The 13,499-nt window shown below is 52.9% G+C and overlaps 1 protein-coding gene across 1 annotated transcript in view; it reads right to left on the reverse strand.

Annotated features, from left to right (window-relative positions):
- The window catches only part of Chrdl2 (chordin like 2), a 31,297-nt gene that overhangs the window by 3,337 nt on the left and 14,461 nt on the right, over window positions 1-13,499 (reverse strand). Inside the window, exons 3-9 of the mRNA XM_052713072.1 lie at window positions 11,384-11,477; window positions 10,019-10,161; window positions 7,208-7,301; window positions 5,484-5,542; window positions 3,490-3,649; window positions 2,249-2,443; window positions 1,778-1,951 (exon numbers count right to left, since the gene is read on the reverse strand). Coding sequence (XP_052569032.1) covers window positions 1,778-1,951; window positions 2,249-2,443; window positions 3,490-3,649; window positions 5,484-5,542; window positions 7,208-7,301; window positions 10,019-10,161; window positions 11,384-11,477 — 919 coding nt within the window. The remainder of the gene's footprint in view (window positions 1-1,777; window positions 1,952-2,248; window positions 2,444-3,489; window positions 3,650-5,483; window positions 5,543-7,207; window positions 7,302-10,018; window positions 10,162-11,383; window positions 11,478-13,499) is intronic.

A 13,499-nucleotide genomic window follows, 5' to 3' on the forward strand; every position in this document is an offset into this window, starting at 1 on the left:
TCAGAAGGGAAATTCTTTGAGGCTCCTGAAGTCTGCCCTACCAGGAAACTCCAGAACCTCATAGGCTCTTAACCCTGAGCCCATTATGCTCAGAAACTAATGCCCTGGGCTGGTCCCAAATGGAGCGGCCTCACTAGTGCCAGCCCAGGGGTCGCTTGTTTCCACCCCTCTGAACCCTGGGAATGACAGTCTGGAACAGGGAGGGAATCGTGGATATTTGGGTGGCCCAGGGGCCAGGAGATGGGGAGCACTCCCAGGGGCGGGGCAGTAGGGCCTGGCATGGTAGAGCTAAAGAGTCCCCCTCATTTCTTTTATGCTGAGTCCAGTGATGATGAGATGGGAAATAAGTCCCCTCTCTCTGGCCCTTCTTGGTCTTTCTCAGGCACATCCCTCAGCCTTTGGGCAAGCCATGTTATCTTCCAGACTGAGTCTGCCCTTCCTTCCTTGGACAGGGTCTACATAGCCCAAGCTGTTCTCAAATCCTCCATGTGTCTGAAAATGACCTTGAAAGTCTGATTTCACTTCTGGGATTACAGGTGTCTGCCACCGTGTCTGGTTTATACTGTGCTGGGGATTGAACTCGGGGCTTCCTGTGTACAAGGCGAGCGAGCATTCCAGAGACTAGGCTCCACTCCAGCCTCTCAGACTTAGTTTTCTTACCTACAAAATGGGGCCTGAGTACATACCGTGAAGTTCCTTGTGAGGATTAAATGGGGCACTTTGCACACAGTGTCTGCTGCATACAGATCACGGAGCACAGGGCTGCTTGATGCCCCCTGCCCCTGCCTGCAAGCCTCTGTGGCATATCCAAGGCCCTTTACTTCCCTCAGTTGCAAAGGTCCACCCTCTAGGAAACCTTCCCTAGCCAGATCAGCTCCCCATAAGCACCTGTTGCCTATGTCATCCAGCCATCTGTTCCCAAGGACGGGGGAGGGGGGTGCTCACTGCTTTCTGCCGTCCCAGCACCTGCTGGGGTGTACAGTGTGGGTGGTCTGAGAGCTGTAGCCAGCACCAGCCCAGGGAAACAGTATGAGCTAAAGGTTCAGAACAACGGCAGGAGTTCCCGCTTTTTCGTCTCCTGCTGTGAGCTCTGCACCTTCTTCTCACCATAGGAAGGCTCCAAGGATGAGCCCACCTCTCTGCCATTCCAACCAGCCGGTGTGGTAGGAGGAGACAGACATTTTTGCCACAGTCCATAGGTCAGAGATTATCCCAAAGCACCTTTCCCCGGGTCACAGAAGAGAACACCGAGGTCCAGAGAGGCTAGGTGATTGTTCGAGGTCACACAGCTAAGAATGAGAAGAGGCAGGATTTGAAGTAGCAGAGGTGAGATTTGAACCCAGGTCTGCCTGGTGGCATAGCTTCCGCTTGTGGTCTGACCTCTGCAATCACTCAGAATAAAGCTGTTTCCTCTGACAGGACAGCCCACCAGAGTCAGGAGCCAGCAGCCCCCACCCCTTGAATCTTCTTTTCTCCAGGCTTTGGATTATGGCTTAACGCTTCAATCTCACCCCAAGAGTCTATGATTTTAAGGTCGGCTCCTCAAAGGGTGCAGTAACCCTCCATGACCAGGAGAGGGAGCATTCAGAGGCCTTGGCGAGCTTATCAGAGCTATCAGAAATCACAGAGGAATGGGAATGGGGATGGAATCAGGGGTTCTTACTCCTGGAAGGATGCCGAGGCATCTGATCAGTAAGACCTCCTAAGACCCCTTGGATTCTGAGGGCAGGAAGGTACCAGAGGAATATGAGGCCGGGAGCAGGAGCTGGCCACTCACCTTTCACGAGTTTCCAGATGTAGATCTCTACCTGGTCAGAGGCTTCATGCTCCAGGACAAAGCGATGCAGGCCATCTGGGCTTGGAGATACCAGCGTGTACACAGAGACCTGGCCTGGGACCTTGGGACACTTGGTGGAAATGACCTCAGTGTGGTCGGCATCTGCCTCATCCTCTAAAAGAGAGAGAAAAAAAAAGTTTGTGATGGGTTCAATGAACATGGGCTAGTCTCAAAATGTCCAGTGTTCTAATACTTTATGACTTCATAGGGTGCAAAACGTCCATGTTGAGAGCCTCTGAGGCTACCACTGTCACGCTAGAAGGTTCCATGTTGTCTGGTATTTTCTGTGCCTGTGCTTCTAGCAGCCTGGACACCTGTAAACCCCACATCCCGTGGCTAAGTGTGAGCACTCCAGGTCTCAGAGGCTCCCAATATGGCCAGTGCCTTCCCTGCTTGCAGCATGCCTCCTACCTGGGCAGATCTTGCAGCACTTCCCAGCCACTTTCTTGGGTTGACTGCAGGGGTATTGGGTGGGGCAGGTGACGCGATGGCAGTCCTGGTCGCCATCCACACACGTACACAGGATGCAGGGCATGGGACCAAAGGAGAGCACAGTAGGGTGCCACACTTCCCCATGGGAGTACGTCTTCCCATTGTGGGTGCAAGCTGGAACATGGAGAGCAGGGAGGAGGGAGGGAAGGTCAGTGCCTCGGGTCTGCCCAGAGTTTCTAGTCCAAAACATAGAGTGTGCCTAGTGAGCATCAGCTACACTGTCTGCAAAATGCAAGCCAGTGAATAAAGGCGGCACCAGCTCTGACATCCCTCCAATACCCAGGGTTTGCTGAAGATGGAGAGCCCTCCCGGGCCTCAGAGGTTCATCTGGTGGAGCAAGGAGAGGGCTGGCCTGGCAGGAGGGGTGGGCGCCAAGGACAGCTGTTCATCAAAGGTCCAGGACTGGGACTCTGTAGCCCCATGGCTCTTCCCTCCCTACCAGTCTGAGCCCTGCTGTGAACCCCTTCCTCTCCTTGTTCAGCCAGTGCTCCTTCCCTGTCCCCACTGTCACCCTGCAGAACAGGTCTGCCCCTCCTTCATTTGACAGTCTCATCCTCAGGCCTGCCTCATGGAAATTTATTCTCGTACCTCCCCAACTAGTCTAGGAGCCCAGTGGGGCAGATTCTGTTCTGTCCCCCGCCCTGCTCCACTTTTCAGTAAAGATATAATAGATGCTCAATAAAATATTATTACTTAGCCGGGTGGTGGTGGCGCACGCCTTTAATCCCAGCACTCGGGAGGCAGAGCCAGGCGGATCTCTGTGAGTTCGAGGCCAGCCTGGGCTACCAAGTGAGTTCCAGGAAAGGCGCAAAGCTACACAGAGAAACCCTGTCTCGAAAAACCAAAAAAAAAAAAAAAAAATATTATTACTTAGGAGACTGAAACAGTAGGACCTGAAGTTCAAGGCCAGTCTAAGCTACACAGTGAAACCCCCACCCCCACAAAACAACTGGTTCTTTCCCTGACTCAGTACTTACGTACCTCAGTGTCCTCATCTGTCAAATGGGAGTTAGGGTCCATGATCTTCAAGGGTATACCCAGTTTTGTTTGTTGTTGAGTTTAAGCTCATGGTCAGATTGAGATGGGAGAACCAGAGTAGGGGGTGCAGGAAGTAGGGGTCCCTACCCCATCAGCAGATGGGAGGAGGGTCCTGTCCTCACCTTTCTTGTGTTTCTCCTTCAGGATAATCTTGATAGTAGTGCTGCCTGTTCCCATTGGCCGGAAGTAGCGAGGGATGAAGCCCAGAGGGGAGCTGAGGCTGGTGGGGGCTGGGGTGCTGGGGCCTCTCCTCTTTCCCTCCTCCGAGTGTGGATCCTGTCTCTGCAAAGAGCAGACAGGATGCAGAGCTGTCTGAGTGGGACAGGCCACAGCTGGGGCCACAAACCAGGCTGCATTGAAAGGTCTGCTAGTGGACACCAGGGGATTTTCACAGGGAGAGAGGGAGAGAGAGAGGGAGGGGGAGGGAGAGAGGGAGAGAGAGAGAGAGAGAGAGAGAGAGAGAGAGAGAGAGAGAGAGAGAGAGAGAGAACAGACTTTGCATGGGTTTCACACAGAATCATCTGAGTGAGGGCTTAGCTATTCCCAACGAAAACCCTGAGAAGGATCTGGCAAGCCAACTTCCACCAAGTCCTTCACAGACCTTGGGGCTGCCGTGGGTAGGCAGAGCAATATGGGATCGGGAGTAGAGAAAACTTGTCGCTTAGGAAAAGTCAGGTGACGAGACAACAGAATGGGCCTCTGACATCCCAGAAGGTTCGAGAATTCCACAGGGCAGGAAATCAAAAAACAGGAGCCGGGCGGCGGTGGTGAGTTCGAAGCCAGCCTGGTCTACAGAGCGAGATCCAGGACAGGCACCAAAACTACACAGAGAAACCCTGTCTTGAAACAAAACCGTGTCCACCCAGAGACACAAAATCACTGGAATCCAAGATCCTCACTCTCAGGCCCTACTCCCACCCCTCTGCCCCTCTAGACCAGACCTGAGGACTGAGACAGAGAAGTGGCGGTGGGGGTGGCGGCTTATGGGATGGATGCTCTGCAGCTGTGTGGGGACTGGGCTCCAGGCCACAGAAGGGGAATGACAGGGTTGGGAGCAGGAAGAAAAGCCCGTCCTTTCCCTCGATGTCCATGAACCACTTACACCCTTCCTTCTACAATCTGTTCCCACTCCACACAGTCTCTTTCACAGCCCAGAGACAGAGCTTGCAGAAGAGAAGCACCCCAGACCCCAGTACAGGCTCAGACACACAGAAGAGCCCAGGAAATGCTGGTCAGGTGGAGCTGAGGCAAGAAGGACTTGAAGGAGTCAACTCCCAACTGGTACATGGACCAAGACATTCAGTTAGTCAGGAAGGAGCTGTTCAGGGTCTGGCACTGGCCTGTGGGCCCCAGACACTGCCTTCTAGGGACAAGCGGGAAGGAGCAGATCAAAGGACTCAGGTTTATTGGCCCTCCTGAGAAATCAGCCTGGCAAAGGCAGGTAGATGCCCTGGCTGAGGAAGGAAGGTCAGGAGTCCAGCTTTGGCTGTCCTAGGCTCCTGGAGCCCAGGATGAAATGACGGGAGTTTTCACATTGTAGCATGGCACTGAGGAGCTGTAGGGCACCTGAGTCAGGCTATGGATCATTCTCCCGTCTCCTTCCCCCCAGACCACAGAGAGTTGGAAAGGCTAGGCCATCTGAATTCTAGACAAGATCGACAGGAGCCAAGATGGAGGTCGGGGGAGCAGAAAGGCAGATCCCTGGCAAAGGACCTGTACCCCAGAAATGAGGCACAGAAGCATGGACCAAGCCAGAGGCCATTCCCTGGGGGCTTGGACTGATCATACACACACAGGCTGTGGATGGAGCAGTGTCAGAGAGATTCCCCAGAGGGAAATGAAGGAATCTGGGGCCTACCCTGCCCTGTGTGGCAACCTGTTCCCTTATGACCTATCAACCGTAATGGAGACCCTGATGACAGGTAGGGAGAGAGGGTGGAACCTGGAGGTGCCAATACAGCTGATCTAGAGTCAAGTTCTCAGGCCTCGGACTCAGGGTGGGCAGAGGAAATGGGATCGGGATAGACAGTGTAGTGTTTAAGTGCTGGAGAGTCGTGCAGATTTCTGGTCTTGGACAGCAGCCTCTCTCTCCACCAAGCTGCAGAGCCGTGTGTACACTCACCTCTCCAGGCTGCAACTGTGCCAAGTCTTCAGTGGAACTCTCGCTTGTCCTGTCTGAAAACTCAAAAGGAAGCAGGGTCAGCCTCGTGGCCATGGCCCCTGCCTACAGTTCTGCTCCTTCCAAAAGCCTAACACCACATCTGTAGACCCAGCCTACAAGTTACCTAGGAGGGGCCTAAACATCTCTGTACAGACTGTCTGTCTATATTGAGTTATCAGAAATCTCCACCACCAGCATGCTTCTTCAGTCCCTCACCACTGACCTTCTGGTCCCTCCAGGGACTGAACTGCTCAGTTAGGTCAGAGCGTCTTATTTAGCCAACTTAAAAGTCACCCCTCTGGGATACTGGTCATCCCTTCGTGGATGGTTCCAAGATCCCAGAGTCCCATGCTTACAACCAGGGTTTTCATTACACACTTCCAGGACTCTACTCTCCAGTCCCTCTGCCTCCAGGGACCTTGAGGCCTCTTTTAGTGGCTGTCCTTAGGGAACCAGGACACAGAGAGAGTCCAGTAGCTTCCTGAAGCTCGGCTCCATTCTCTTTCCCAAGCGCTTGCTTCACTACGCTGTGTGGCTTGTCTTGAATGTTCCTGCTTCAGCGAGCCAGGGAGTAGAATTAGGCTGCTGGTTAGATCCGCTGCAGCCGGCCTCCCTGTTCACCTCCCAGCTGACATCCAGAGGAGGAAGGACGACTATACAGAAGTACACCTTCCCAAACCCCAACACCCGAGGCTCCCCGAGAAGCTCTCCTTGGCTCCCCCAGTCTACATGGACAGTCCAACTGTCATACCTCTGCTCAAGCCCAGTCTGCTCTTCAAGAGCACACATGCCAGCCTCAGTTTACCCCGAGAATCTACCCCAGGAGTCCAATCCTGTGCCAGACAGAAGAGATGAGGACTCAGCCTATGCTTAGCCTATCCCAGGTGTCACTTTGTTCCTTTTGGCCTTGTGGGGACAGGACCCAGTTACTGCAGTCACTACCGCTTCTGCTCCCAGAGGCGAGGTGCCCTCAGTGTCACCCTAGCAGAGCCTCCTATCCATGCCCCCTGTCAAGCTCCTCCCCCCACTGCCTGCTGCTCCCAGGGCTGCCCATCACCCACACTGCAAGAAGTGAAGGGCGTTAATGAGGGCTATGGATGTGAGCTTTGGCCAATGGGAGTTGACAAGGTGGGGGATCAACTTCGCACAGGATTACCCATGGATCCTGCTTTCTGGGACATCATGACAAGCTATCACTTCCCTGTAGGAAGGAAGTGTCTACTACATGCTGGCTGCCCCTGGGCTCTTCCTGCCGGTTCATAAAAGGGGTGCTGTAGGACCCTGGCAGACTTCAGGAAGACTCACAGTACTAGTTACATTCTAACGATAAAACATTCTCACCAAAAACAATTTAGGGGAAGACAGGGTTTATTTCTGCTCACAAGTTACAGTCCATCGGAGAGGAAAATCAATATAGGAACTCAAGTGGGAAATTGAAGCAGAAACTATAGAAGAATACTGCTTGCTGGCTTGCTTGGCTTAGCCAGCCTAGGAGGGACTACCTACCTAGGGAATAGTGCTGCCTGTAGTGGGCTGGGCCTCCTGCATCAATTAACAATCAAGACAATTCCCCATAGATACCCCCATTAGCCAGTCTGATCCAGGAAGTTCCTCAGTTAAGGCTTTCCTCTCAAATGACTCTAGGCTATGTCAAGTTACAAAGTTCACCATGAACTCACCTTTGAAGGTCTGACAGCAAGAGTCAGGCAGAGGAAGTGGGGTGGGGCAGCCGGGTTCAGGGCAGGTCATGAGACCGCAGTAAGTGTGGCCCTCCTGAAGGACAGAACACACCAGATTGGAAATGAGCTCTGTTGAAGAATAGCCTTGGGGCCCAGGGGAGCCTCTTTCCCTGGGAGCAAATAGCCTTGAGGTTACCCCTGAGGTAGAGGATGAAGGGAGTGGTGTGTGGTTCCTGAGCAGGGAAAGTCAGCTAGGAGTTTCCCTTTGACCCCTAGTCCCTCTCCAAGCCCTTGAAAGAACTTTGTCTCCAATATTCCCTCAGGTTTCACAGCCACCTGTGAGATGGGCTTTGGGATGAGGGGAGTCCTGGGGAGGAGCGGGAACTGTGCCATCCAGTCATAGAGAAAGTCGGAGTAGAATGTGCTGTGGGATGGTCTGTATGTCAAATGTGTTGCTGATTGGTCAATGAATAAATCACTGATTGGCAGTGGCCAGGCAGGAAGTATAGGCGGGACTAACAGAGAGGAGAATTGAGAGAACAGGAAGCTGGGTGGAGGAGACACTGCCAGCCGCCATCAGGATAAGGAAGATGTAAAGTACCGGTAAGCCACAAGCCCGTGGCAAGGTATAGATTAATAGAAATGGATTAATTTAAGCTGTAAGAACAGTTAGTAAGAAGCCTGCCACGGCCATACAGTTTGTAACCAATATAAGTCTCTGTGTTTACTTGATCGTGTTTGAGCGGCTTGGGACTGGCGGGTGAGAGAGATTTGCCCTGACTGTGGGCCAGGCAGGAAAACTCCAGCTACAAGAATGGACCAGAGACCAGGCTTCAGGTTTTTCCTACTGAAATCAGTATCTTTCTCCTGGGCCTGCATCAGGTATCCAGCATGGGAGAGCACTACATGGGTGGCCCTTAGGCTTCTATCAGTCTTATTGAAAACCACTGGCCTCAAACTTCAAGGCCCACTCTGAAAGGTGAGACTGTAGGATGCCGGGTCCAGGGAGGCAGGAGGCTGGGCACCTTTGGAGAGTTTCACCTTCTACAAAAGACAGAGAGTGCACCCACTCGGGCTGTGAAGATCAGCTGGGAGGGTGACTGTGAGAAGCGGCTGTAAGGCCCCGTGTTCCTGTAGGCTGAGAGGTAAGGATCTTGCTCCAGAAGGGAGGTCAGAACTCAAGCCAGAGCCATGAAGAGGGATGAGTGAAAGAGAGGAGAGCCATGCCTCCAGAGAGGATGGGCAAAGGAACCACTAGAGTATCCTCATCCACCACCATCATTTCTGCATCTTCCTACAGCCTTGCCCTAACACAGGCCTCTCCCTTTTAAGGGAAGCAGCATCCTACTGGGAAAAGAACACGGACCTTGGGAGTCAGGGAGGTCTGGGTCTGGAATTTGACTGTATAGCCACAAGCAAGCTAACAACTGCTCCAGCTCCCATCGCTTATCTGAACAGGATGAGATCCTTCCCCTAGGGCCACTGACTAAGGACCGCTCCGTGAACGTGAATCACATGGTGCAATGTCCTGGTCTCAGCGGGGCAGTGACCCGCTGGCCTGACAGGTGTCATTTCCAGAGGCCGGCCGGCTGTTCCATCTGCCCCATGGACACTTTAAGATTTACAGCCTGAACTGACGGAAACTGGAGAAAATGGGGAAGCAGGTTAGAGAGGTGGCTTGCCTAAGCCGCCCTGGGAACCGAGAGTTTTCCTCCAAACTGAAATATTTCCTCCTACAGGGAGGATGGACACTGGTTCATGGGACTCCGGAAGCCAAAGAAACTTACAAACTGCTCAGGACACTCAGAACGTTCTAGGGTTCCCAAGGCCCCTCTGCAAGATTAGATGAGCAGCAAACAGTATCCAGGGAGAAGGACTCTTGAGTGGAGCTGCCAGCACATTGGGTAGGGAACTCCAAGGACTGTGACATGAGTTGTCACCCATGTTGGGGTGGGATTTTTAGTGATGCCGTGTCTGTGAGCCAGCCACACTCCTGTAAGTAACCCACTATGTCTGTCCCCAAGGTACCACGTAGAATCGTTTCTTTGCAATATCGTTGGTACCCTATCTGTGGTGAACAGATGTCAGTCCAAATCTCTTCAGGAAAAGTCACACAAGGCCAGGGCAATGCTGGAGTTCACGCATTGCTCACTGGTAAGAAGCTAAAGAGCACCTCAGCAGACTCCCTCCAGGAGTCAGGGACTGAGGCCGGAGAGGCTTGGTGACAGGGAGCAAAGAGAAGAAAGGGAAGCTGAGAGGACAGCACCTGTGACAGGAAGAGAGCCGCAGGACTCTCCAAGCAAGAAGACGACTTCCTAAGTCAGGCCACGCTTGGCTTTGCTCTGTCCCCCAATTACAGGGCTGTCAACCCTGCTGTCCCTAGGCCTTATTCTGACCACGGGCAGAGAGAGTCTGAACCCCATCTGTGTCCCAAGACTGTTGAATGGAATTCATTCATTCATTCATTCATTCATTCATTCATTCATTCATTCTGCAGCAGCCACCTGGCATCCTCTTGCATGTCAGGCCCTGGACATGGAGCAAGAGAAGACACAGAAACAACATGCACGCATCCCCTCCCCTCAAAGAGGTACAATGTCCACTGGGAAAAGTAGACACGAGCTATCCTCATTATCTGGGGATCGTGTGTGAAAACCCGGAGAAAGGTCACCTCACCAAGCTAGGGGCAGGACGTTGTGGACCCTGGGTGTTCCCCTCCCTCCAACCTCTCTTATCCTCACGTCATGGCCCGCCCCATCCCTCTTTGTAGGAGAGACACTGGCTTGGGCCCGAGACTGTAGAAGGTCTTACAATACAGCTGCAGAGGACACACTGGTTGGACAGGCGGGTGGGGATCAGTTCCTGCGCACTGAAGATCTCTCCATGTTGGTATGTGGTCTCGTTGAGCTGGCAGGATTTTAAGGGAACCCGAAGCCCAGAGGGGGCATGGGGATCTGCAGGTGGGGGAGCAGAAGGCAATGAGATTTCCATGGATTTAACATTTTTGCCAGAATTAGGAAGACCACTTTTCTGAAGATTTTGTTCTCTCTCTCTCTCTCTCTCTCTCTCTCTCTCTCTCTCTCTCTCCCTCCCTCCCTCCCCCTCCCCTCTCTCTCCCCCTTTCTCCACTTAGCATTTAAACTATAGCCTGGCTTTGGCTTCCCAGACATTTCCCATATCAGCTAGCCAAGAGGCTTCACTGATACACCTGCCCACATGCCTCTCTCCACTGCAGCCCAGCACCCCCTCAGTGGCTGAGGCCCATGCGTGTTCATGGAGCACTCTGGGCTTGTTTCTGGGCACCAAGAGACAGAGTTGGGCAACACTGAATTCCCACCCTCGTGGGGTTCCTGTGATGGAGTCAGGGGTGATGTTCTCTACCATCCTGGTGCTCAGTGTAAACTCCTAACATTCACCGGCCACCAAGGCCACCTCCTGGGTGGAGGGGAAGGTGTCCCATCCTGGGCTGTCCCTCTCATTTCTTCACACCTTCACTAAGACCCTTCTCTGCCCTAGGCACCAGGCCAGACACCAGGAACAGATGAGCAAGACTTGTCCCTGCCACCGAGAGGTTCACAATCTAAGGGTAGAGAAATGTGCCACAAAAAAGACACCAATCACGCATCCAGGGGCCAGCCAGCCCCGGGTCATTCGCCTTCACTTTCCCCTTCCTTCTGCATATCCAGAGGGACCGGAGCTCAAATGTGAAGTCAGCGTGCCAGGCTATTCTCACTTCCTTCAGCTGGTTTCTGCTCTTTCTTTCCTTAATTTTACATTTTTGTTACATTTCTTCATTCTGGGGGGGAGGGGTGTAAGCTGTGGCATGTGGTGGAGGTGGAGATCAGGGGATAGTCTCCCGAGTCGGTTTTCTCCTCCTATCATGTGAGTCCCCGGGATTGTTCTCAGGGTTTCATTTGGGGAGCTCGGGTTCCCCTACCTGCTGAGCTGTCTTGCCCACCCAGTTTCCACTTCCTCTGCCTTCTTCTCCTGCAATGTGTATCAGTTTTGGAGCCAGAGGTCTGCTGCGACCCTCACCCACATGGGGGTTCAGAATGTGTCCACTGAGCATCTGTCAGTTCCCCCACATCTGATGGACAGGGCCGCTCTTTTCCTTCTGGAGGCTTCTTTCAACCAGGGGCTCACAGCCGTGACGGGGGGAGGAAGAAAGCCACTTACCCACACACCTGGGGCAGCACTGCTGTGGCTCCATCACAGGCTGCGAGCAGTGGAGGGGCGGACATCGGAGGCGGTAACACTTCACATGGCCGCTCTGGAAGAGACACATGGTCAGGCCTTATTCCAAAGAACCACTGCCTCCTATCTGTAGGGGTCCTCTCCCCAGGCTTCCACCCCAACTGCAGAACCATGCCTTGTCTGAAGCCCCTGTACAATAGGACCCAACACAAACTCAAGTGAGCCCTGTCCCGACCCTGCCCACTAGGCGGACCTCGCTGAGCCTACTCCTATGCAGCCTTCACCCATGGGAAGACAGACCTGTCACGGGTTTGCTCAGCTCTCACGGCCCCTTTGTGGGCACGAGAGATAGAAGTAAAAGCCTTGAGCTGTCTGGGCATTGATCTTGGTGCTCTGCCCAGGCTATTTTCAACTCTGCGGCTTTTTTCTTACACCACTGACCCTGAGTTTTGTGTTCAAAGGAGGGCTGTAACACAGAGGACAGTGACCAGGACAGGACTAAAAATCTGGTGTGGAAAAGACTTGGGTCTTTATCATCCTACTCTCCAAGTCTCCCAGAGGTCTGTGGAACCCTGGACAGAGCCTCTGGGGTTGGCACCATAGAGGAGACCTGAAGTTCTTTACATCAAGTTCAGCTGGTAAAAGAGAACCAGACAAACACACGTAGTGAGAGATGAACAGAGGCAACAGCAGAGGCCACAGCACCTTACAGAGGTTTCCCAGAGCACCAGGCCTTCTCCCAGGCCTTCCTCAGCCTCCCCGCACCTTGCTCTTGGCCCTGTACAGACTCACTGTACTCCCCTACTCAACCATGAACTCCAAAGTATGGTTGGCACGGGGCCTGACTCCAAGCAGGCGATCGCGAAAATCTAAAAGTGAGTGAGTGATGTGAGAAGAGAGTGTCAGGGGTCAGACAAGGAGGCTCTCTAACGAATGAAGCAGCATTGATTAAACCCTAAAGTTAATCAAGTTGGCTCCAGCTCTCCAGGATGTAGTTCTCTTTTATCATCCTCTGCCCAGCAGAGGCTGTGGACAGCACTTCACCTGGAAACAGCTTCTTGCACCAAGGAAGACCCTAGACTGCCTGAGTCCCTCTGGAGTCCCTGCTTCCCAAGACGGCCAGAGAGAATGCCAAGGACTGATTGGAAATGGTTTGAGCGTCAACAGTGATCCCCTAGAGATCCCTCACCTGTGGAGCTTAATCAATCTTAAGCGGGTAAACTGAGGCCTTCAGGTGAGAAGCTAGGTGGAATTTGAGGGACATGTGGTCTCAAGAGTCTTGCACTTGCTGAAGTGATGAACAGCAGGCAGCAGTGGATCGGGTGGGGGGCAGCTTGGGGGTGAAAGGGCAAAGACAAGGCATGCGGCAGGGCTCTTTGTGGCCAGTGGGAACTTCACTGGAAGGTCAGATACCCTGTTTTTATAGTGGCTGTGTAAATATAGATGACCTCATGTCCTGTTCTCAACAATAGCCTGAGAGGCACTACCATCCATTCTGGGAGCAAAGAATGTTCTGGAGGCTGACTGAGAACACACAGCAGCTAATCACCATCACCAGGAACCATGCCTGCCTGGGATGCTGAGACACTTTGGGTGCTTGTACTGAGCATAGGCACATAATCAGGATAAGTGACAGTCTTTCTGTCCTCAGAAGCCTGTGTCCTAGTGGCTGGAGGGGGACCATAGGGCATTAAGAAGCAGGGACAAGCCAATTTGAGGTGTTAGGTTTATGGCCATGACCAAACCAGATGATGTGATTAGAAGACACATTTGGAGACTGTAAGAGAAGCCCTCCTAAGGAAGTGACAGTTACATTGTGAACAATGAAGGGGAAAGCTGCCATTCACGAGATTAGAGGAAGATTATTTGGAGGGAATAGTGAGAGTATTCCAAATGTTGGAAGTTCAGACATCAGGCTGATGTGGCTGCAGCAGGGCGTGTGGGTGTGGAGTTGGAAGGTAAGGAGGGTGTTGATCATGCAGAACTGCTAGAGGACTGGGCTAGTAGACTGTTTGCCTAGCATGCATGAAGCCCTAGGTTCGATCCCTAGCACCCCATAAGGTAGGCACAGTGGCACACACCATGACTATTGAGGTAG

This window comes from Peromyscus californicus, unplaced genomic scaffold (genome assembly GCF_007827085.1).
Source record: "Peromyscus californicus insignis strain IS unplaced genomic scaffold, ASM782708v3 Scaffold_4__1_contigs__length_199733344, whole genome shotgun sequence".
In the NCBI taxonomy this organism is placed as follows: Eukaryota; Metazoa; Chordata; class Mammalia; order Rodentia; family Cricetidae; genus Peromyscus; species Peromyscus californicus.